Genomic DNA, 22459 nt, shown 5'->3' on the forward strand with positions numbered 1-22459 from the left:
ATTTAACAAGTATCGATTAAATTACGGGTTTAAAATATTTCAAATATTCTAAGGCCAAGCTGCCCTGTTATGTCAAGCTGCTGATTCTGTCAGGTCTTCAGGAGCAGGTGACCCAGCCCTTTACATTCTGTGTAAAAGTAATACCGATTGACCGGTTTACAGTCTCCTGTGTGGTATTGCTCAATACTTTGCAAATCTAGAAACGGAAAAACAACGGGCACTTTTAGGGAGCTACGTGGAGATGCTGAGGCCGAGTTGCCGATCATGGTTTTGAGCTCTGTTCTCTCCTGTTGCAACAGCACGCCCGTGAGAGCAGATGCTGTACCGAGTCCTGTCCCGGTCTGAGCTGCCATTTCTGTAAACCTCTCCTGTAACTCAGTAGCCAGGCAAATGTAAAACTGGTCCACCCTGTGAAAGCATTCCCAGTTCTCTGTAAACTGAATCACGTAGGTCTTTAAATCATCACATGCAGCACAAGTCATGCGTGTCCAGCTGAGACAATAATTAACTCAGTACTAAGTAAAAGGAGCAGCTGCAGGTGGACCAATGGACAGCAGGATTTGTGCCTTGCAGGCATAGGAACACATCTCCTGGTTTACAGCCCAATTTTCCATCACTTTGCGCCAAAATGGGTGGCGCAGATCCATAAAGGAACAGGCAAAGGAACTAGGACCATCTCAGTTTAAGAGCCAGGACAGGTTTTAAAGACACATAATGGACAGCTGCAAGTGGTCACAAGCCGGAAGCTTGCAGGGACGTTGTTGTGCGAATGCAGCCTTCTAGACTGATTGCCACATGGTTCGATTGGTCATGGATAATCACTTTTTTTTTTTAAGACCTTTTTAAATTGGAAAGAGATTTTAGAGCTGTACTCTTTGCAAGAATTGTACACATTGTGGGGGAATTAAGTTTACTTTCTTAAAAAAAATGAATGACTGCGACAGCCGCCCCCCCAGCTCCGGTTTGACACCTGCCCGCAAAGCACTCCGGTCACGGCTGCTGAGAGATCATTCTCAAAGCAGCCGGCCGGGAGAGGCAGGTGTCCCACAGCTCGCCTGGAAGGGAGATGGACAGGAGCCTGCAGGACTACGGTCCCTGAACTGATGGCACCACTGTGGTAGTCGGCGTCGAGGCGGCCGATGCGCTAAGAGAGGACGATGGTGCACCCAGACGCCCTCCTGACCCCGTAGGCACGCTGTCCCGATCAGCTGCCGCGCGCTGCAGCACGCACAGCCCATGAGAGCCCTCACCGTCCCATCAACGCCGCCGCGGTATGCGCGGACCAATTAATTCGGGCTGCAGCCACACCAGATTCCGTTCTTTTTTTTTTTTTACGACAGGAAAATAAAACAAACCGGAAATCATCAGTCACATCAGAACCCTCACAATTTAATTGCACCGTACATACAATCCCAGACTCGCCAGTGCAGAGCAGTGCTGCACGAGGTTTCCACAGCGCTTGCGTGGTACAGCATTTTTCGAAACTTGTGAAGCTGAACAGAATTGTGCCCAAGGTGGTGGTGATCGCAACTTTAATACTGTAGGGATAATTCCTTTGTGTTGATTTTTTAACATTTCACACCGTCTTACTCCCTTAAATGTCGGGTGAATCGGGACAATGAAGCCGTTCTTCACGAAAGGATATGGGCCCCATGCCCCAGTGCCTTACACCCCCTTTACACAACGTCTATCCATCTGTCCACAGTCCTGTCTCAGCCCAGGCCATCTACCACCTGCCTCACATGGCCAGAAACCGCTGGCACGTGATCTGTAGTATTTTGTCCTACCCCTGCAGCTAGGAGCAGTGGCCCATCGGAAAACATTGGGAACAGGTATAAAGAGGAGAACCTGTGCTGGCTGCCCTCCAGAGATCTCAGAACGTGTCCATTTGCAGTACTCAGAGGAGCTGTCATCAACTGGGCTTGTCATCGGGTATGGATTACTGCTCTGGCCAGGCTGACCCATCAGACTGACCCACCAGGGAAATACCGCACAGGGACCACCGACAGAGACCACTCCGAGTGCATCCCAGTGTGCCCTGGGCTCCCCCCTGCTGCTTCTGTCTCTCAAGCTCACCTTCTGCCTCCGTCACTGTCTGTCTGTCCGTCTGTCTGTCTATCTGTCTGTCTCCGTCCCTCAGTGTTGGTACTGAAAGTGCAGGATAATCCATAGGAATCGAAAAACGTTATTTTTAAAATGAAAAGAAAACAAAACATCTATTATTAGTGCCACTTGTAATAGAAAAATCCAGGCCCCTTGCTCGGTCTTGCTCAGCCCCGGGAACCTCCACCGCCCTCCTGGGAAGAAAACCTTAGCAGGAAGCGCTCTCTCGCTCTCCCTCCCTCTCTCCATGGCAGCAGCGCAGGGGGACTTTGGGGACGGGGATGGGGGCTGGGGGGAGGGGTCTCCTCGGCGCCGACCCCCTGAGGGGGGCATTAATTGCCACAGCAGCCCCGGCTGGACTGGGCGTCGGGGTCGTGCAGATTGACCCCCCTGTGCCGCGCTGCATGCGTCGGGTGCTGGGTGTCTGTTTTTGGCATTTTCTTGGCTGGAAGCAGAGAAGGGAGAGGGGTTAAGATGGCGCGCGTGCAGGCTCGTCCACTCCTGCTGCTACACAAGGCTGACACCAGCAGGGGGCAGCGGAGGGCGGGTCTCACCGATGGCCAGGAAGAGCTCGTTGACATTCATGGCCGTCTTGGCGGATGTCTCCATGAACAGCAGGCCCGTGTCTTCGGCGTACGTCTGAGCCTCCTGACGGAGAGAGAGGACATGACATTGCATCCATGAGCCTTGTCGCATCTTGAAGTTTAACACTCTTATTGCGAAGGTGCGATATTGCCATCAGATGCGTGCCCACAAATACTGAGTCTTGCCCTCAGAGGATTAGAAAAACTGTTCATGTGGATTACCGCTGCTCTCTTGGCTTTCAGGTTAATAATTAACAATATTATTAATTAATAATATCCAGTTGGAACAAACACCGTGAACACTTTTTTCACTGAGATTATTGTTTTTCAACTAACAATTTCACTTATCAGGCACAGTTACACGTCCTCTCGCTAATCATCAGAAGAGCTTCAAACGGTTTTGATAGTTTTCAGACTCAGGGTCCTGATTTTAAGCCCTTGAATGATTTAGAAATACTTATAGATCCATTCATTCACTGTAAGAAAGCCTGCATTACCATCAGAAATCATTTCTGTGGCTGACGCTTTTATTTCAAGACCGACATTTGGACTCATTTCTACAGCTGGGTATCCTACTGGAGCCCTTCAGGTGAAGCACCTCGCTCAGGGGGACAGCAGCAGCCTCTCACCTGCGATTCGGACCCAGGGCCTTCTGGCCGTGAGTCCAGCGCCCTCACCACTGCCCCGCACAGCTCATTACACCCAAACGATTAGAGGAAGCCCAGCTCTTAAAGACCCCCTGGGACACTCGCAGTGACTAGCAGCACCAACCCCAACCACACGTGCCGTTCGTCTCTGCTCGTAGCGACAGACGCGTGGGCTGGCTAGCCCGGGCGCTCTGCACGAGAAGCCCAGACACTGGCAGCCAGCCTGGGCTCGGGCTCTGCTCGTGCCACTGAAGTGCACGGAGCCAGAGAGCTCCGATGGTAGCCCTGCCCCTGCCCCTGTCCCTAGAGCCGCACGCCGCCCCTACCTCGTACTCCACCATGCGCTTATCGGCCAGGTCGGCCTTGTTCCCCGCCAGCGCGATGACGATGCTGGGGCTCGCCTGCCGCTGCAGCTCCTTCACCCACGCTTTGGCACGCTCGAAGGTCTCCTGCGCGCAAGCGGACACGCACGGGACGGTAAAGCAGTCGCTGCGACAGGCACCAGGCGGACGTCTGTAAATTATTATTCTAATATTATTCTAGCAATTATTCAATGCTTTTCTGGACGCCCCACTCTGGACACTTTACAGGTAATGGGGCTCCCCTCCACCCCCTGGATGATGCGACAGCAGCCAGTGTGCGCCAGTAAACTCCCCACACACCAGCTCTCAGTGGGGAGGAGAACAGTGATGGAGCCAGTTCAGAGATGGGCATTGTTAGGAGGCCATGACTGGTAAAGGCCAGGGGGAAATTTGGGCAGGACGCCGGGGTAACACTCTTACTCTTTTTGAGAAACATCCTGGGATTTTTAATGACCACAGAGAGTCAGGACCTCGTTTACAGTCTCATCTGTGCCTTTTTAAAGTACGATGTCGCTGTCACTATACTGGGGAATTAGGACCCACACAGACTTCAGGGTGAGCGCCCCCTACTGGCCCCACTAACACCTCTTCCAGCTGTAGCCTTAACTTTCCCAGGAGGTCTCTCATCCAGGTGCTGGCCAGACTCACGCCTGCTGAGCTTCAGTGGGCTGCAGGGTTATATTACTTCCTCTTGATATGTAAGCTACAATACTTTGTTTAAGCACGTATTGCTTCTTGTTCTGCAAATATATTTTCTGCGAATACGAATTTTTGATAAGCTTCGCCTAACCCGGTCATATCCACAACATCTGCTCGGCCCCACGAATCCGGGCCAGCATGCTGTCAGCGCACGCGCGGCCAGGCGTACCGGCTTGGTGATGTCAAAGACAACGATGGCAGCCTGCGCCCCGCGGTAGTACATGGGGGCCAGGCTGTGGTAGCGCTCCTGCCCGGCCGTGTCCCAGATCTCAAACTTCACCGTGGTGTCGTCCAGGCAGACCGACTGGGCCAGGAACGCAGCTACAGTGGGGAGATCAGTGTGAGCAAGGCCAGAGGGTTTAAGAGAGGGAAGCAGGAGAGAGGATGCAGGGGAAAAGAAAACGACAGGGGAAGAGGGAGAAACACATGCCATTAGACAGCAGACATCTACAGATATTCTGAAGACATGTTCGCCTCTGCCCTAAGACACTGGGAACACGTCTCAGCCCGGTCCCACTGGCGGTCCCACTTGAGTGGAGTAAACCAATGAACTGTGATGGGCTGCTGGGCCTTTCCTCATGTGTAAACTTGCCTGTGCTCTTAGAGCCGCACACTGGCCCTACCTCGTACTCCACCATGAACTTCCCTGCCAGGTCAGTCTTGCTCCCTGCCAGCATGAAAACAACGCTCACCCTGTGGGAATGTGTCCTGTGCTTCTCCTTCACCACCTTTCTCATCGTGTCAGTGTGTCAGAGAGCTCCTCTCTCTCTCTCGTCTCCGTGTCAGTGTGTCAGAGAGCTCCTCTCTCTCTCGTCTCCGTGTCAGTGTGTCAGAGAGCTCCTCTCTCTCTCTCTCGTCTCCGTGTCAGTGTGTCAGAGAGCTCTCTCTCTCTCTCTCTCTCTCTCTCTCTCTCTCTCTCGTCTCCGTGTCAGTGTGTCAGAGAGCTCCTCTCTCTCTCTCTCGTCTCCGTGTCAGTGTGTCAGAGAGCTCCTCTCTCTCTCTCTCGTCTCCGTGTCAGTGTGTCAGAGAGCTCCTCTCTCTCTCTCTCGTCTCTGTGTCAGTGTGTCAGAGAGCTCCTCTCTCTCTCTCTCTCTCTCTCTCGTCTCCGTGTCAGTGTGTCAGAGAGCTCCTCTCTCTCTCTCTCGTCTCCGTGTCAGTGTGTCAGAGAGCTCCTCTCTCTCTCTCTCTCTCTCTCGTCTCCGTGTCAGTGTGTCAGAGAGCTCCTCTCTCTCTCGTCTCCGTGTCAGTGTGTCAGAGAGCTCCTCTCTCTCTCTCGTCTCCGTGTCAGTGTGTCAGAGAGCTCCTCTCTCTCTCTCGTCTCCGTGTCAGTGTGTCAGAGAGCTCCTCTCTCTCTCTCTCGTCTCCGTGTCAGTGTGTCAGAGAGCTCCTCTCTCTCTCTCGTCTCCGTGTCAGTGTGTCAGAGAGCTCCTCTCTCTCTCTCGTCTCCGTGTCAGTGTGTCAGAGAGCTCCTCTCTCTCTCTCGTCTCCGTGTCAGTGTGTCAGAGAGCTCCTCTCTCTCTCTCGTCTCCGTGTCAGTGTGTCAGAGAGCTCCTCTCTCTCTCGTCTCCGTGTCAGTGTGTCAGAGAGCTCCTCTCTCTCTCGTCTCCGTGTCAGTGTGTCAGAGAGCTCCTCTCTCTCTCTCTCGTCTCCGTGTCAGTGTGTCGGAGAGCTCCTCTCTCTCTCTCTCGTCTCCGTGTCAGTGTGTCAGAGAGCTCCTCTCTCTCTCTCTCTCTCTCTCTCGTCTCCGTGTCAGTGTGTCAGAGAGCTCCTCTCTCTCTCTCTCGTCTCCGTGTCAGTGTGTCAGAGAGCTCCTCTCTCTCTCTCTCTCTCTCTCGTCTCCGTGTCAGTGTGTCAGAGAGCTCCTCTCTCTCTCGTCTCCGTGTCAGTGTGTCAGAGAGCTCCTCTCTCTCTCTCGTCTCCGTGTCAGTGTGTCAGAGAGCTCCTCTCTCTCTCTCGTCTCCGTGTCAGTGTGTCAGAGAGCTCCTCTCTCTCTCTCGTCTCCGTGTCAGTGTGTCAGAGAGCTCCTCTCTCTCTCTCTCGTCTCCGTGTCAGTGTGTCAGAGAGCTCCTCTCTCTCTCTCGTCTCCGTGTCAGTGTGTCAGAGAGCTCCTCTATCTCTCTCGTCTCCGTGTCAGTGTGTCAGAGAGCTCCTCTCTCTCTCGTCTCCGTGTCAGTGTGTCAGAGAGCTCCTCTCTCTCTCGTCTCCGTGTCAGTGTGTCAGAGAGCTCCTCTCTCTCTCTCTCGTCTCCGTGTCAGTGTGTCGGAGAGCTCCTCTCTCTCTCTCGTCTCCGTGTCAGTGTGTCGGAGAGCTCCTCTCTCTCTCTCGTCTCCGTGTCAGTGTGTCGGAGAGCTCCTCTCTCTCTCTCGTCTCCGTGTCAGTGTGTCAGAGAGCTCCTCTCTCTCTCGTCTCCGTGTCAGTGTGTCAGAGAGCTCCTCTCTCTCTCGTCTCCGTGTCAGTGTGTCAGAGAGCTCCTCTCTCTCTCTCGTCTCCGTGTCAGTGTGTCAGAGAGCTCCTCTCTCTCTCTCTCTCGTCTCCGTCAGTGTGTCAGAGAGCTCCTCTCTCTCTCTCTCTCGTCTCCGTCAGTGTGTCAGAGAGCTCCTCTCTCTCTCTCTCTCGTCTCCGTCAGTGTGTCAGAGAGCTCCTCTCTCTCTCTCTCTCTCTCGTCTCCGTCAGTGTGTCAGAGAGCTCCTCTCTCTCTCTCTCTCGTCTCCGTCAGTGTGTCAGAGAGCTCCTCTCTCTCTCTCGTCTCCGTCAGTGTGTCAGAGAGCTCCTCTCTCTCTCTCTCTCGTCTCCGTCAGTGTGTCAGAGAGCTCCTCTCTCTCTCTCGTCTCCGTGTCAGTGTGTCAGAGAGCTCCTCTCTCTCTCTCGTCTCCGTGTCAGTGTGTCAGAGAGCTCCTCTCTCTCTCTCGTCTCCGTCAGTGTGTCAGAGAGCTCTTCTCTCTCTCGTCTCCGTCAGTGTGTCAGAGAGCTCTTCTCTCTCTCGTCTCCGTCAGTGTGTCAGAGAGCTCTTCTCTCTCTCATCTCCATCAGTGTGTCAGAGAGCTCCTCTCTCTCTCTCTCTCGTCTCCGTCAGTGTGTCAGAGAGCTCCTCTCTCTCTCTCTCTCGTCTCCGTCAGTGTGTCAGAGAGCTCCTCTCTCTCGTCTAAGTGTCAGTGTGTCCCTCTTCCCTCTCAGTATCCCTGTCGAGGATCTCCCTCTCCTGCTGCCCGTGCTGGTCTCGTTTCCTCCCCCCTCTCCCCCCTCACCCCCGATGGTCGTCTCCTGGAACTCGTCAAACTGGCCCTTGACGAAGCGCAGCACCAGGCTGGACTTGCCCACAGCCATGTCCCCCAGCAGCACCAGCTTGAACTGGCAGATCTTGGTCTGGGGCAGGTTGCCGTTGGGCCGGGCAGTCCCTCTGCTGGCCATGGGTGGCAGGGCGGTGGGGCTCCTTCAGAAGGGCGGCAGGCACGGGGACGGGAGAGTGCGAGGCCGTCAGACCCTCCTTCGCTCGCTGCGTCACTCTGTAGCCCTGTCTGCTGGAACACAACGGCGAGACAATGGCTGCAGGCCTGCTGTGGCACTGACACTCCTGGGGTAGATTTGATCAACACGTGTGTTAACGAGGAGCTCCTGAACACGTGGTAAACCACAACACCACCACAAAACAAAATAAGAGCGATAGCTGGGATAGTCTTGAACTACAACAAAAGCACCACAGGAATGAGGCAGGAGGAACGTCCACTGGGTTGACTGCTGGCACACGAACAGGAATAAAGACCTCTGCCGACAGTAAGCCGTCTCCGCCCGCGCTGCCTGTGGTGGTTATAGCGCTACACTGCCCGGCGGCGGAGATGGTCGGATCCCAAACGCGTCTCGATCAGAGCCGGCAGAAATGCGGCCCGGGGTGACACACACTCTGGGGCAGGAGCAGCGGGCGGTGTTCAAGGGGCACGGTAAATGACAGGCGCCCGTTAGGGATACTGTACGCCGGACCGGTGTTCAAGCCGTTCGTCTGCTGGACAAGCATTGACCAGGACAAAACAAACTGCACGGAACTCCTCGGGTAAGCTCGACCGCACGCACCAGGTTCTGCCGTGCCTGTATTGTTAAACTGCTTCTCCCGGGACCTGTCAGTCGAGTTTTTACACCGTCTGTAAACACCCGCTTAATACCGAAGACCAGATCGACAAACTAGCGGTTTGAGAGAGAGAGAGAGACGCGGGGGGGGAGACTTCCAGGCCAGCAGGCGGAACTGCGGACCGTGGCTACCGCTGGGTCTGGCGTGTTGTACTGTCCCCCCTCGCTCCCTCAGCCGCTGTCAACACCCGAGCCGCCCAGCAGCCGTGTCGCAGTGCTTCTCCGTCCGTCCCCGGGGCGTCGGGTGAGATTCCCGGCGCAGACCGCCGCCGCGGGATCGTTACAGCACAGCAACAGGACACGACTTCCCCTGTCATTCCGCATGAGAGGGATCTCATCCTGCCAGCGCTGGGCCCGGCGCTGCTCCCAGTACTTCCAGCGTAAGGAAAGCTGTAACCCCGCACCAGCCCGAGCGAAACCCACTCCCACCCCGGCCGAGAGACACGCTAGGCCCTGTTGCCGGGGGGCCGCAGAGCCGCTCTTTAACCCCTCGCTTTTCCCCTGGAAGTGACCGAGGGTCCGAGCACTTTACCTGTGTCGGCACGGCAATGCCCGTACTGCGGCTGCGGGCTCTGGTTGTTGTTGTTCTGTCAGCTGGCCGAGAACCGACTCGGTACTTCCTGCTCTACTGCGCAGCTGCGGCAAGCTGACCCCTCCCCCACCCCCTGCGCCTTAAAGGGGCAGGCGGTCTTTTCGGGGATCGGCGTGCGTTCTTCGACATTTGACTTACTGTAGATTACACTGCTCCCTGGTAGCATATTTGTCATTCTTCCCCGCGGACGCTTTTCCAGCACAAGTGGGGCAAGCCGGTTATCTACACACGAATATTTCAAGATTTTTAAAAGCTTTCCGACATGTAAAGTATGTAAAACTCCTCGTTGTCAGGTGATACATCAGTTAGGTCCCACACCCAGGCTGCAGCCTTCACACCACCTAGCCTGATCTTGTCAGCTCTCAGCAGCCGAGCAGGGCCCAGTCTGGTCAATACTGGGGAGTGTGTGACTGTGACCAGTAGGTGGTGCTCCCTACCTCTGATCCATAATTTCCACATCAGTGCTCGAGCACGGTGACGAGGGACACTGTGCTGTAGGAGGTGTGGTCCTGTGGGTGAAACTTCAAACTGAAATCCTGACTGTTTATTCCTTAAATTTCTCTTAGCACTGTTTCTAAGAGTAGTGGTGTTACCTGCAGTGTGCAGGTGCAGCCAGGCCTTCCGAAAGTTTCCCCGTTCACACCTGGGGCAGCAGTATCTCTCTCCCTCTGATAGACAGACAGACAGATACCTTATTAGTCCGGTGAGGGGAATGGCAGTGCAACAGCAGCCAGGCACAATCAACACAGCAGAACGTAATCATACAGGTTATACAAAAATAGCACAGAATGTACAGGGCACAAAGAAGACGTATTGCACAATCCTGTACGTTACACAATTACAGATAGATTGCAAATCCACTTCCTTATATTGCACACCAGTTGTAAACGGAGGACTCAGGTTTAGTCCCAGATCAGGTCAATGTTGCCCCTGCCCAGGCACCCAGTGGAGGAGTTGTAAAGTCTTATGGCAGCAGACCCACGATACGGGGGGCTCCTGGAGCAGAATGGCTACTGTACGTCACCCAGCTGAGGCGACATATTCAGTGGCGAATGAAATAAAGCCCCTCTCATAAGTCAAAGTAAAGCTCTTTTGGATCCTCTTAGGGATTAAAAGAGCTGTATATACTATACATGTAAAATATGTTTAATGTAGTTGAAGAGCACTGGAGGCTGCTGCTGTATTTGGGCAGGTTTATGTTATTATTCAGGGAGCCGAACATCTGCCAGAAGCAGCAGCTCCACTTCAAACCGTTCCTCATGTCCTTTCACCCACCTGCAGCAAGACACCGACACCGACACTGACATTGCGTGCTAAAAAAAAAACAAACCTCCTGGTCAGTAGATGGCGCTGTCTTATTCGTTTCAGGGCCATCTGCTCTTATCGATTCATGCTTGGTAGATTTGTCGCCCTTAAAATGCAATGTATCCCAGAGCGATCGAACTACATGAGCGATATCTTGCCGAAGTTCATTATGGTGTAAACAGTCGGGAAAGACAGCTGTAAACTGACTCGCTGAGGCTTGTTTTCTACACAGTTTCTAGTGTTTTTATTCCCGAGAGACACTTTTAACATGTACGTGCCGTTTTCACGAACTCTGCAGGGTTGATATTCATGCAGAGGAGTGCTCCCGCCTGCTCTGCGTCTTCGTCGCTGGTGACCATGCCGAGCGGAGACGGCGCGGTGGCTCGCGGGGGAGAGAGGCGAAAGAGGCAGGTCGCGAGGGATGTGGCGGTGAGTTCAAAGCTTGGTGTCGGACCTTCTCGAGCAGTCGATACCTCTGCGCCGTTTCTGTGCCCTTCGCACCCCGTGACCGTCTTGCAGACGATGTACTGTAGAAATGGTTATTCTCCCATCAGCCACAGCGCTAGATGTAACTGAAGGCTCGGGTGCTGGTGTGGTTAGAAATCAGACTCTCGGATATGCGTCCGGGGCTGAGAGATCTTGTCTTAAGGTAGGGGTCCCCAGTCCTGGGTCCTGGGGGGTCAGTGTGTCTGCAGCAGGAGTGTCCAGTCCTGGTCCTGGAGGGTCAGTGTGTCTGCAGCAGGAGTGTCCAGTCCTGGTCCTGTAGGGAGGGTCAGTGTGTCTGACGCAGGAGTGTCCAGTCCTGGTCCTGTAGGGAGGGTCAGTGTGTCTGCAGCAGGAGTGTCCAGTCCTGGTCCTGTAGGGAGGGTCAGTGTGTCTGCAGCAGGAGTGTCCAGTCCTGGTCCTGTAGGGAGGGTCAGTGTGTCTGCAGCGGGAGTGTCCAGTCCTGGTCCTGTAGGGAGGGTCAGTGTGTCTGCAGCGGGAGTGTCCAGTCCTGGTCCTGTAGGGAGGGTCAGTGTGTCTGCAGCGGGAGTGTCCAGTCCTGGTCCTGTAGGGAGGGTCAGTGTGTCTGCAGCGGGAGTGTCCAGTCCTGGTCCTGTAGGGAGGGTCAGTGTCTCTGCAGCAGGAGTGTCCAGTCCTGGTCCTGTAGGGAGGGTCAGTGTGTCTGCAGCGGGAGTGTCCAGTCCTGGTCCTGTAGGGAGGGTCAGTGTGTCTGCAGCAGGAGTGTCCAGTCCTGGTTCTGGAGGGTCAGTGTGTCTGCAGCAGGAGTGTCCAGTCCTGGTTCTGGAGGGTCAGTGTGTCTGCAGCAGGAGTGTCCAGTCCTGGTCCTGTAGGGAGGGTCAGTGTGTCTGCAGCGGGAGTGTCCAGTCCTGGTCCTGTAGGGAGGGTCAGTGTGTCTGCAGCAGGAGTGTCCAGTCCTGGTCCTGTAGGGAGGGTCAGTGTGTCTGCAGCAGGAGTGTCCAGTCCTGGTCCTGTAGGGAGGGTCAGTGTGTCTGCAGCGGGAGTGTCCAATCCTGGTCCTGTAGGGAGGGTCAGTGTTTCTGCAGCGGGACTGTCCAGTCCCGGTCCTGGAGGGTCAGTGTGTCTGCAGTAGGAGTGTCCAGTCCTGGTCCTGTAGGGAGGGTCAGTGTGTCTGCAGCAGGAGTGTCCAGTCCTGGTTCTGGAGGGTCAGTGTGTCTGCAGCAGGAGTGTCCAGTCCTGGTCCTGTAGGGAGGGTCAGTGTGTCTGCAGCAGGAGTGTCCAGTCCTGGTCCTGTAGGGAGGGTCAGTGTGTCTGCAGCGGGAGTGTCCAGTCCTGGTCCTGTAGGGAGGGTCAGTGTGTCTGCAGCGGGAGTGTCCAGTCCTGGTCCTGTAGGGAGGGTCAGTGTTTCTGCAGCGGGACTGTCCAGTCCCGGTCCTGGAGGGTCAGTGTGTCTGCAGTAGGAGTGTCCAGTCCTGGTCCTGTAGGGAGGGTCAGTGTGTCTGCAGCAGGAGTGTCCAGTCCTGGTTCTGGAGGGTCAGTGTGTCTGCAGCAGGAGTGTCCAGTCCTGGTCCTGTAGGGAGGGTCAGTGTGTCTGCAGCAGGAGTGTCCAGTCCTGGTCCTGTAGGGAGGGTCAGTGTGTCTGCAGCGGGAGTGTCCAGTCCTGGTCCTGTAGGGAGGGTCAGTGTGTCTGCAGCGGGAGTGTCCAGTCCTGGTCCTGTAGGGAGGGTCAGTGTGTCTGCAGCGGGAGTGTCCAGTCCTGGTCCTGTAGGGAGGGTCAGTGTGTCTGCAGCGGGAGTGTCCAGTCCTGGTCCTGTAGGGAGGGTCAGTGTGTCTGCAGCTGGAGTGTCCAGTCCTGGTCCTGTAGGGAGGGTCAGTGTGTCTGCAGCAGGAGTGTCCAGTCCTGGTCCTGTAGGGAGGGTCAGTGTGTCTGCAGCAGGAGTGTCCAGTCCTGGTCCTGTAGGGAGGGTCAGTGTGTCTGCAGCAGGAGTGTCCAGTCCTGGTCCTGTAGGGAGGGTCAGTGTGTCTGCAGCGGGAGTGTCCAGTCCTGGTCCTGTAGGGAGGGTCAGTGTGTCTGCAGCGGGAGTGTCCAGTCCTGGTCCTGTAGGGAGGGTCAGTGTGTCTGCAGTAGGAGTGTCCAGTCCTGGTCCTGTAGGGAGGGTCAGTGTGTCTGCAGTAGGAGTGTCCAGTCCTGGTCCTGTAGGGAGGGTCAGTGTGTCTGCAGCAGGAGTGCCCAGTCCTGGTTCTGGAGGGTCAGTTTGTCTGCAGCGGGAGTGTCCAGTCCTGGTCCTGTAGGGAGGGTCAGTGTGTCTGCAGCAGGAGTGTCCAGTCCTGGTCCTGTAGGGAGGGTCAGTGTGTCTGCAGCAGGAGTGTCCAGTCCTGGTCCTGGAGGGTCAGTGTGTCTGCAGCAGGAGTGTCCAGTCCTGGTCCTGTAGGGAGGGTCAGTGTGTCTGCAGCGGGAGTGTCCAGTCCTGGTCCTGTAGGGAGGGTCAGTGTGTCTGCAGCAGGAGTGTCCAGTCCTGGTCCTGTAGGGAGGGTCAGTGTGTCTGCAGTAGGAGTGTCCAGTCCTGGTCCTGTAGGGAGGGTCAGTGTGTCTGCAGCAGGAGTGTCCAGTTCTGGAGGATGGCCCATCCCTATCCTAAGGTCATTTTTCTTAAGAGCAGAGATCATAAGCCCTGCTCTTATGCCCACATCCAAAATCAGCTCAAAAAGCCTGGGCCGGCGAATAGTGAAACCTCCCTCCCTCAGTCTGAGAGAGGAGCTTGTGTTGCCCCTCCCTGCAGGTGGCGGTGTGTGGCACTGCACCGAAGGGGGAAAGGAGCTCCGTGTGCATGGACTGTAGCTGCTGTGGCTGTCCTCTGTGGCCCCGGTGCTGTGTGGTAACACTGTGGTCTTGCTCCGCAGGTGCAGGGGACCAATGACAGCAGCGTGGTCAGTAAGGTCTCTGCGGCCATGCAGGGCTACTTCCCGGATCCCTTCCTGAAGAGCTTTGTGTGCCGAAGCGTCAGGAGGGCGCCCCTTATCAACCGGTCAGCAGCAATACAATACATCTGTACACGCTGCACGGTGCCTTGCGCCACACTGAGTGCACACATCTCCTCTCCCTCTGACTCTTGATCTCTGCCTCTGTTCCCTCTTTCCTCCTCTTCCTCGTGCAGCCTGGCAGGGCTGTGTACTTCTCTTCTTCGCTGCTCTCTCTCTTCATGCGGTATCACATTAGAGCTCGCATCGTGGGTAGCAGGAGATAGCCTTGTGCAGATGCGGGCTTTATTGAGCTTTAATACACACAGCAATGCAACAACAGGCAAGCCGCTGACGTTTCCTAACCCTGTTTATACAGTCAGCAGTACGTGACTGGGTCGTCTGCCTCGGGCTCATGTGGGTTGCGTCCTGCTCTTTGAAGCTGATCGCTCCTTCTGTTAACCTCTTTAGGAGCAAAAAAAACAACTTCTGTTTTTACAGAGTGCGTTCTTAGCTCACCTTCACAGACATTGAGGCCCTTTTGGAAGCCAGAGCGGGCAGACCACAGATTCCTGCCCTGTCTTTCTCACACCTGAAGGCTCCACGGCCGAAACGTTGTGCTTTTTTTCTTCTCTTTTCAGCAGGGAATAAACCTATGACTTGTTCCTTTGCAGCCTACAGTACGCGTGCTGACGCAGCTCCCCACCTGCTCTAGATCACAGATTAGCTGTGTGCACACGCCTGGGATTGTTCACGCGTTCCGCTACCCTGATACTCGCCAGCCCTGTGAGCTTGAACGTGTGCCGATGTGTTTGTCCCCCTTCGCTCACGTGCTTGTGACACGGGGGGGGGGGCTGTGGCGTCTCTCCCCAGGGGCTACTACGTGCGCTGGAAGGCTGTGGACCACTGTGTCAGGGAGTTCCTGCGCGTCACGGCGGGCAGCGCCAGGAGACAGGTGAGCTCTCCCTGTGTGGTCCGTGCCTCCCGATGTCGGCTGCCCGCTGCCCGGCCCTGCACCTTGTCCTGGTGCTCCGTGGGGAGGCACTGTGTCACGGGGGGCACCTTGCCAACGCAGCCCTGTAGCTCTGCCTCCACCGGCTTCCGCTAACCTGGCGTCTTGCAGAGCTCTGAAAAGGGCTTTGCCATTGCGACTCGGGCGCGAGAGGAAAGAAGCCGTTGTCGGGAGTGGCTTGATGTGCAGGGGAGGAGATTTACCCCATGGCTGCCCCCAGAGCACCAGGCACACAAGGAAGGGCTGCCCCAGAACCGATTTACCCCTGGACACAAATTTACCCGGCAGTCAGGGCCTAGAATGAACGGGGGGTCCCCTTCTTTTAATTAGAATACGATTTGCCGTCAGGTGGATCAAGGGTTAAGGTCAGGCCTGCCGTTAATATCCGGGTTCCTGTTTAGTTTCTGCAGGGTTGGAGTTAGTTCTATGAGACGCACGTGTTGTGTTCGATTCTAAGCTGTTTCTGGCCGGGGGGTATGTCCGTGCTGCTCTTTGTCCTAGGCGGCGTTGTGTCAGTGATCTGAGGTTCGAATCCCTTTCCCGCCCCTCTCTAGGTGCTGTCACTGGGAGCGGGGTTCGACTCGCTGTATTTCCGTCTGCACAGCGCGGGGGCGCTGGAGGGGTGCGTGGTGTTTGAGCTCGACTTCCCCGCCGTGTCGAGACGCAAAGCTGCTCTGGTCGCTGCCAGTCCCAGCCTCATGGGGGCGGTGCAGAGCCCAACTCCACCCCTGCAGCCTGGTAAGACCCTGGGCACAGACTCTGGCACTCTGGGCGCGTTGCATGATGCGATTGGAATAAGGGTGGCCGTGCTTCTAGGAAACAATGGAGACGAATTCATGTGACTGGCACACGGGACTGCAGGTTGTTTTGGAGCTAGATCTCTGGTTTCACACCCCACGCCTCTCTCCCGCAGTGTGCCTGTACAGTGAGCAGTACAGGCTGCTGGGGGCGGACCTGAGGGAGCTCCGGGGGGTGGAGTCCGCTCTGATGGGGGCGGGCCTGGACCCCACCGCCCCCACCCTGCTCCTCTCAGAAGTGGTGCTGACTTACATGGAGACGGAGAGGTGAGACGCCGGCTGGCCTGCTGTCCGCTGACTCTCGGCTGAGTCCCTGACACACGGCCGATGTTCTCTGTGAAGTGTCGCGACGCTGGCGTTGTTGAAATGCTCTGCCTTGTACCCCTGCCGAGCGCAAAGCTGTAAATGTGCTGAAGGTGTCCATGTGGCTGTGTCTGCGTGTCCCAGGTCCGATGCTCTGATTGGGTGGGCGGCTGGGCTCCTCCCCCATGCCGTGTTTGTGATGTATGAGCAGCTCCGCCCCCACGACCCCTTCGGCAGGGTGATGCAGGAGCACTTCCGGCGGCTGAGCTCCGCCTTGCACGCGCTCAGTGAGTACCCTGACACCGAGGCCCAGAGACGGCGCTTCCTGGACAGGGTGAGGGTTGCGTGTCACTGGCGCGCTCTGTCACGCACTGCACACACGGATTCCAGCTGTGCCTGCGTTTCTGACCTACACACTGGCATCGACGGGCTTCCTGCTGTCTGCATGCCAGACTTGTAATGCAAAACCTTACATACTGTAGGAGAGAACGTCACCATCAGGTCAAGGTGTTTTCAGGCCTTTTCAGTTAAAGATTAAATTATCGGATTTTCTAAATGTTTAAGCTCCTGTCGGTTTGTTACTGAAAAGAAGCTCAGTAAATGTTTATGGTTTTGAGTGAACAGGCGTCCTTTATTCATGCTGATTGTGTTTCCAGCCTTTCGGGGTGCGTGCACAGTGTCCCAGCTCTGTGCTTGGCCTGCTGTAACGCTCTGCTGTGTCTGTACCCACCCCCTGCTGCAGGGCTGGGAGCACTGTGTCTGCCTGGACATGAACCACTTCTACCTGGGCCAGCTGGGGCCGGGCGAGAGGCGGCGAGTGGAGGCCCTGGAGCCCTTCGATGAGTTCGAGGTGAGGGGCCGCGGTCCCAGGACAGCTGTCCACCCCTGGCCTGTGCATTCCTCCTATTCACATTAAATCAGAGCAGCGTCCGTCTCAGTAAAGCCTCCCTCTTGCACGCTGCCAGGCTGGGGCACTCTTGTGTCTCACTCCCCCCCGTGTCTGAGTCTCACACTCCTACCCTCATCTCAGCCTCCATGTCTCCCCCTTCCTTTGAGTTACTTTGGTCTTTGTGTGCGGAAATACAATGGGCAATCAAAATGCTAAAATATCTAGTTAAAAGTGTAGACTGTAAAGGCATATTCAAACTGCGCATTGCATTAGTAAGAACTCATTTAGAATATAGTGCACAGAGCCGAGAGGACCCGCTACAAGTATTCACAATCCTCAAAGACCGTGACAGAGTCGACCCGGGGGACTCCTTCAGAGTGAGCAGTGAAACACAGACCAGAGGGACTGAAGAAGAAACTACTTGGAAGTGTATTTAAAAGTGAGCACAGGAGGCACTTCTCTACCATAGAGTTGCTGCCTGGCCATGTGGATGAGATCATCCGGTCTGTTAGCTACTAATGACTGAATGGCCTCTCGGGTCTCTGACCTTTCTTATGTCCTAGGAGTGGCACCAGAAGTGCTCTCACTACTTCATCCTGACGGCCTCCAAGGGCTGCCTGACCAGCATGCCGCTGATCCCCTCCCCTATTGGTGAGTCCAATCGTTGCGCAGCTCGCTTCACAGCCCCACCCATATCGCTAAGCCCCTCCCACACAGCCACCAATCAGAACGAGTCTGATCTATTCTGTTGGTGCCAGTAAACTGCATGTCTGTTGTCATTTTTATTTTACCCAGCCTGACACAAGCTAACCCTCAGTGTAAAACCCTTAACTGTCCTAGCTGGTCGGGAGACCAGTTTTGTCATGGCTGGTCATGCAGTGATGGTTCGGTGCAGGACAGCAGAGCTACGTGGAGCTGTTACTGGGATGATGTTAGCTGGAAGGGGGTGAGGAGGGCAGTGATGAAGGCGATTTAAGACTTACAGCTGAAGAACAGCTGCATGGGTTGTATTGATTCTTCTCACAGAGTGCTGAATTAATAGAAGAGCACTAGGTGCTCCCCGTCAAACACAGAACGTTTTTCCCCTATTGTGCAATATGGAAAACCAGATAACTAGCAGGCTGGAATATCGGCGCAGTCTCCCCTTCCCACTTAATCACCTTTAACAAGACCTCATAGGTTTGAAGAGCCAGGCGATGGCTTTGCGCCCCTGTCCACCCCTGACATCTCTCCGTTCCCCACAGCACCTCCAATTCCCCAGCTGCGCCCCGTGTCTGGGCCGCGAGCCCTGGCAGTGCGGCCCGTGTCCCTGGCCCCTGGAGGGGGCTCTGTGGAGGGACTGGGGCTCGGCTTGGGCGAGCTCAGCCCCGGAGCGGTGCTGCTGAGCGGGGGAGCGGGCCGGGGGGGCCGCGGAGGGGAAGCCCGGGTCCTGATCAGAGACCAGGCTGGCTGGAGATGTGCCTGTGTGGAGCCGTGCAGTGATTGGGGTGAGCACACGGCCTCCCACTCTCACACTTCACCCACCTACTGCTGTTTTGAGAAAACTGAAAAGGAATACAGGTGGAAATTACTGCATTTTTAATATTCATTGGTTTCACTTCAGTGTTTTATGACATTTCTACTGCCAGCCTGATGCAGCTGGGGCTCAGTCCAGTCACTGAGGAACAACAACAGGTAGTAAACCCACCAGGGCAGAGAGCAGAGTTGCAGCAGTCCTGATTGATTACTTCACAAGGTCCTCTGAGCTGTTAAATGTAGGGTCCATTAGATGTGTCGTCTGCTTTTACATCAGTCGGCGCATTCTTCCGGAGCACAGATGATTCCCTTTCATTGTGTCTGGGTCTTTTCGTGTCTCACAGGGCCGCTGTATTGTTTCGAGTTATTGTGCTCCTCATGAGCGAAGATGTGTAGGGTCTGGAAAGATCCAGTTCTCTTCCATTTTTGCTGCTCTTTCTTCTTAGAGCGCAGTTCAGCTTAACAAAGTACCTGAGCACTGTCCCATAAGTCCTCTGTCGTGCCATGCTGCCACGGTTCTTTGGCTGTGAAAACTCCCGAGAAAGAGCCAGCAGCACCAAGAGCAGAAACTAGCCTTTATCTGATTAATCCTGAAGACAGTGGGGTGCAGTTTGAGCTTATGTCATCTTTTAGAGGCTGTAGGCTCCCACATTTAAAACACGACCATTTGCTTGTTATTTTAAATCTTGTCCTCTCTTTTTAGTTCTTAAAATGTTTCCTAGCCTGCTATATAGATTTGAAACAAGACAGAATATGTGTTTGCCTCAGTACAGATTTTACGAGAGCCTACAACGTGTGCAAACTGCAACAGCTCAAGCTCCTGGGCATGGGAGGTCCAGCTTGTGTCCTTGCAGCGTGTTGACCTGTAATTCCCTCGCTGTCCTGCAGGGGTCAGGGTGTTCCACACGGTGACAGCCGTGCCAGGCTGGGGCTGTGTGGTGTATGGTGGACGTTCCTCCCCCCTGCAGCCTGTAACCAGCATCCTCAGTGTGCAGTCTGACCCCCCGCCGGCCCTCGCGGGTCCCGTGTCTCCGGCTGACCTCTGTCCAGTCCGTCTGTCTGCACGAGAGCTGGTGTGCAGCGGCGGCACGGCACCGCGTCCACGATGGCGGCACACTGCCACCGCGCTGGCCTACAGAGGTAAGGGGCAGGATCACAAGCAGGCATCACCCTGGAAACAGGTTCTTACCCATCGCTCTTGAACCGGCGAGTGGGGATATTCTGCTATAAAAGCCGTTCCTGTAACTCCCTTGTTTGTCTAAAAACATGTTAAAGTATTTACACCTTAAGGCACCAGGAACGGGGTAACGCATGACTCCCGCCCCTGAGCCCTGACTGGGATGAGCTCTCCCGAGCTGCTCAGGTATCTCTCTGTATCTCTCGCTCCTGTCCCCGGCCTCTGTGGCCGCACTCTGGCGGGCGGCTGGCGGGATTGGCGCTGACTCTGTTGCGACCCCCTGTCAGGTGGCGGTTTCCTGTTTGTGTTCGGGGGACGGACGGTGGAAGAGCCGGCGCTGGGCGACGCCCACTTCCTGTGTGTGGAGGAGCAGCGCTGGGTGGAGGTCAGTCGCGCTGAGGGGCGGAGGGGCTGCAGGATTCCTGGGAGGAGCAGGGGGGCTCTGCCGACGTCTGGAGCGCCGCGGCGGTTTCTTGTTCCCAGGGTTTGATCCGAGTGCGCACTCATACGCGCATCGATCAGCCCGCGGCCTTCGGTTCGAGTCCGCCGAGACCGCCGGGGGTCAGACAGCAAGGTTTATTACAGAAAGGCAGCTCGTGGGGAAAGGTCCGGGCCTTGAGACGGGTTCCGGCTGCAGTGCCCAGTGGGGTGTATGAGTGTGGTCATAGTGTGAACTCTTACGCTCAGCTCTGTTTCTCTGTCCTCTCTAGCTTTGCATTAGTCTGTCTTCATGCCTGGTTCTCTCCTGGGGGTATGGCACACTCTGATGCTTTTAATAAGCATTTTTCCATCCTAAAAAGAATCGGACCAATGCAATTCAGTACTACATTTCCTACAGTAGCATCGTTTCTGCCAACATCATTGGAAAAACACTGTCCTCTTCATCACTTCGGCCTGTAAAATATTGTGTTCGTCGTCTGCTTTAAAAATATTAAGAAACGGCTACGTACACGCCCTCCAAAAGTTTTGGGACAGCAGACTCAAAACTGTCTTCTTGCTGCAGAGTCTGACAGTCTGGATTTGTGATCGTGACATCAGTATTGCAGTGAGAGGTTTTTAAAAGCCTCAAACACACGGATGGGCAGAGAGCAGGATTTCTTGCTCTTAACTGTTAACGTGGAGGGCCCGGCCCATACGGGTTGGCAAACTTAAAAACGGGTGGGCGCTGGTCCATACCCTCTGGGGGGTTTCCTCCCGTAGGCCCTTCTGCTCATGCGTTAAGGACGCCCAGGGGGTTCGGCACCCTGAAACGCAGAAGGCAGATCACACTACAGTACAACTCAGTAGTAGAGTGGTACGCAGTGAGTTGCATCATAGTGTGACCTGCCTTCTTTGCCTTTTGTCACCTCACTCTCTTTCTCTCTCTCTCTGCCGGGCTCTGTGTGTTTGCAGGTACCAATAGGTGGCGCTGTGCCCGAGCCTCGTCACTCCCACACGGCCTGTGCGTATGGTGAAGGAGTGGTGGTAGCTGGGGGCTTGGGACGTGGGGGTGTCCCACTGGGCTCCGTATTGCTGCTGCGGCCACAGGAGACGGGCTTCTGTTGGGAGGAGCTCCACACACAGCCCCCCCTAGTGCCCAGGTGAGGTATTGCAAGGGCAGTAATTGAGTAGCCAGTTGTTAGCATTTCACACCTGAAGAAGGCTCCACGGCCGAAACGTTGTTTTCTTTCTTCTCTTTTCAGCATGGAATAAACCTATTACTTCTTCCTTTGCATTTTATAATATGACTTGTTTTTCTTGTTTAAAACATATAGCCTTTGATAAGTAGATTGCCTTTGATGTCAATGATAAGTACAACAATTGTTTTGTTTTTTGTTTCTGCTGGTATATCCCGCTAAATGCTGGCTGTTGGAGAAGGATTTAGGGTTATGTCTCTGGCTCCTCCCCCTGTTCCAGGTACTCCCACTCGGCACACGTGATTGGCCAGCGCCTTATTCTTGTGGGAGGAGTCTGGCTGCAGGCAGAGGGAGTGCCAGGCGTGGCAGTGGTTGACCTGGCCACTGGGGGCAGTGTGGAGTACAGTCTGGACACTGTGAGTCACACGCACACGGAGGGGGAGAGCCTTGACGGGGTGGGGGGACTGGAAGAGGGAAGGCAGAGAGAAATGTGAGGCTGGCGGAATGGGAGCACTATGGAGGGGAAGAGAGAGAGGTAGCCAGGCAGCCAGAGGATCGGGGAGGTGAAAGAAACCTGGACAGGTGCACATCGGAGTGATGGAGAGAGGGAAGTGATAGGAGAGACATGCTTTTCTTCTCTTTTTTTTCCCCTGTTTAAAAGGCTGTTATTTAGTCGGAATTCTGTCTCCCCCGTGCAGTCGGCCGTGCCCTGGCCTCTCATGCTGCACGCCCATCGCTCCGCGCCCCTGGAGGATGGAGGGCCCGAGCTCTTGCTGGTCGGAGGAGGGGGCAACTGCTTCTCCTTCGGGACGCACCTCAACCCCTGTCCTGTCAGCCTGGACCTGCGGCCGGCACTCGGCTGAGGAGAGAGGACCCCCACCTGCCTCAGCTCTGCTCGTGACTGAGCCTCCCTGCCTCCCTGTGTTGAGGCAGGCTCTCCGCACTTCTCTTCCCAGACTGACCGCCCAGCCAGGAGAGACCATGAGCCCTCTCTCTGGAGCCGACCCTGCACCACCGCTGAGACGGTATCTGTTACTGATAGGTGTGAGCACGTGTTTCCCAGCCTGCAGGGGGCGTCCTTCACAGCTGCTGTACTAGCTGGTACCGACTTGCTTTAAGAAGCACCCCCTGTACCCCTCAGACACTCCCAGCAGCAGCAGCAGCAGCAGCAGCAGCCTGGGTAACGGACACACACACGACCGGCGCCAGCTCAATAAAGACACACTCGGCCACAGTGCGTGCAGTCGGGATTTATTTCAGCCGGGGCTCCGGCAGAGAGCTGCAGGCCAGCCCTGTCCGGTCAAGGCGGGTGATGAGGA

The 22459-nt window shown here is 55.5% G+C and overlaps 2 protein-coding genes across 3 annotated transcripts; one reads left to right on the forward strand and one right to left on the reverse strand.

The window, feature by feature from the left end:
- Nucleotides 1-1368: 1368 nt before the first annotated feature.
- rab5b (RAB5B, member RAS oncogene family) lies at nucleotides 1369-9155 on the reverse strand. Of its 2 annotated transcripts, none has more exons than XM_088931120.1 (6): nucleotides 9047-9155; nucleotides 7641-7910; nucleotides 4565-4716; nucleotides 3661-3783; nucleotides 2658-2751; nucleotides 1369-2548 (listed from the first exon to the last, which is right to left on the reverse strand). In XM_088931120.1, the coding sequence occupies exons 2-6, from the start codon at nucleotides 7801-7803 to the stop codon at nucleotides 2436-2438; spliced, it is 645 nt and encodes a 214-aa protein (XP_088787246.1). In that variant the 5' UTR covers nucleotides 7804-7910; nucleotides 9047-9155; the 3' UTR covers nucleotides 1369-2435. The 2 variants fall into 2 exon arrangements, with proteins under 2 accessions (XP_088787246.1, XP_088787247.1); XM_088931121.1 differs by having other exon boundaries at nucleotides 7641-7913; nucleotides 9047-9135.
- lcmt2 (leucine carboxyl methyltransferase 2) lies at nucleotides 8574-22370 on the forward strand. Its single transcript, XM_088931119.1, has 15 exons — nucleotides 8574-8894; nucleotides 10710-10840; nucleotides 13775-13899; nucleotides 14705-14786; nucleotides 15398-15581; nucleotides 15757-15907; nucleotides 16088-16277; nucleotides 16686-16793; nucleotides 17396-17483; nucleotides 18077-18319; nucleotides 19236-19487; nucleotides 19812-19909; nucleotides 20917-21104; nucleotides 21421-21556; nucleotides 21839-22370. The coding sequence occupies exons 1-15, from the start codon at nucleotides 8837-8839 to the stop codon at nucleotides 22001-22003; spliced, it is 2199 nt and encodes a 732-aa protein (XP_088787245.1). The 5' UTR covers nucleotides 8574-8836; the 3' UTR covers nucleotides 22004-22370.
- Nucleotides 22371-22459: the final 89 nt, after the last annotated feature.

The sequence above is a fragment of the Atractosteus spatula genome, chromosome 13 (assembly GCF_055471065.1).
Source record: "Atractosteus spatula isolate fAtrSpa1 chromosome 13, fAtrSpa1.hap1, whole genome shotgun sequence".
NCBI lineage: Eukaryota > Metazoa > Chordata > Actinopteri > Semionotiformes > Lepisosteidae > Atractosteus > Atractosteus spatula.